The sequence below is a fragment of the Penaeus monodon genome, chromosome 30 (assembly GCF_015228065.2).
Source record: "Penaeus monodon isolate SGIC_2016 chromosome 30, NSTDA_Pmon_1, whole genome shotgun sequence".
Taxonomy (NCBI): domain Eukaryota; kingdom Metazoa; phylum Arthropoda; class Malacostraca; order Decapoda; family Penaeidae; genus Penaeus; species Penaeus monodon.
Genome location: NC_051415.1, coordinates 31,131,020 through 31,131,771, shown reverse-complemented (window position 1 = coordinate 31,131,771; position 752 = coordinate 31,131,020). Strand labels below are relative to the sequence as shown.

General features: G+C 41.9%; 1 protein-coding gene across 1 annotated transcript in view; it reads left to right on the top strand.

The window, feature by feature from the left end:
• Positions 1–752, top strand: part of LOC119592411 (MAM and LDL-receptor class A domain-containing protein 1-like) — a 5,825-nt gene that overhangs the window by 4,657 nt on the left and 416 nt on the right. The window contains exons 6-7 of the mRNA XM_037941232.1: positions 203–305; positions 495–670. Of these exons, the coding sequence (XP_037797160.1) occupies positions 203–305; positions 495–670 (279 nt within the window). The remainder of the gene's footprint in view (positions 1–202; positions 306–494; positions 671–752) is intronic.

The window sequence follows — 752 nt, the reverse complement described above, 5'->3', positions numbered from 1 at the left end:
CGGTAATATGATTGATTTTATTTGGAATGTTCTTGCTGGATTTACTCTTCTCTTCTCTTGTTCTCATTATCTGAATAATTAATTATTCTCACAAATATTGTGGTTATAACATATGTCTTCAGATTCAATCTTTGGAACATTCATAGTTCTTTTTTTGTGTGTACCGTTTGTCTACGTGTTGACTGGATACGTATGCACACAGTGAGTGAAACATGTACTTTCGAGGACGAGGACTTGTGCGGCTGGCAGATTATACCTAACCTGGGTCCGGCCTATCCTGCACCAGGGGAAAAAGTGTGGTTCACGTAAGTAGTCCTCTTTTCAAACGATTGTGGACTGCGTTGAGTAAAGATAATAAATAAGATGACTGATTAGCGAATGCGGAAATATGCACACTTGAAAACAGTCTCGCGAAGGTATTACTGTTCTTGCAATATCAGTGCAATGTAGTGTATTTTTATTTCATAAAGGCAACGCTTCCAATTCCCTCACAGCTGGCAAGTTAGCCGAGGAGTGGATTCGCCGCTTCAGCTGATTCAACGAGAGGAAGAGAACCACAAACCAGGTTTCGACCACACACACGGAGACGGCGCCAGTTACTACCTGTACGCCTGGACACTTGACTCGAGCTTCTGGGCGGTCAGCAGCCTCTTCACCATTCAGGCTCTCGGTAAAACTTCAATATTCCTATCCATATGATCTTAGGAAATTCGTCAGTATTTTGCATTCGCAAGATTTCGACATTTGTATAA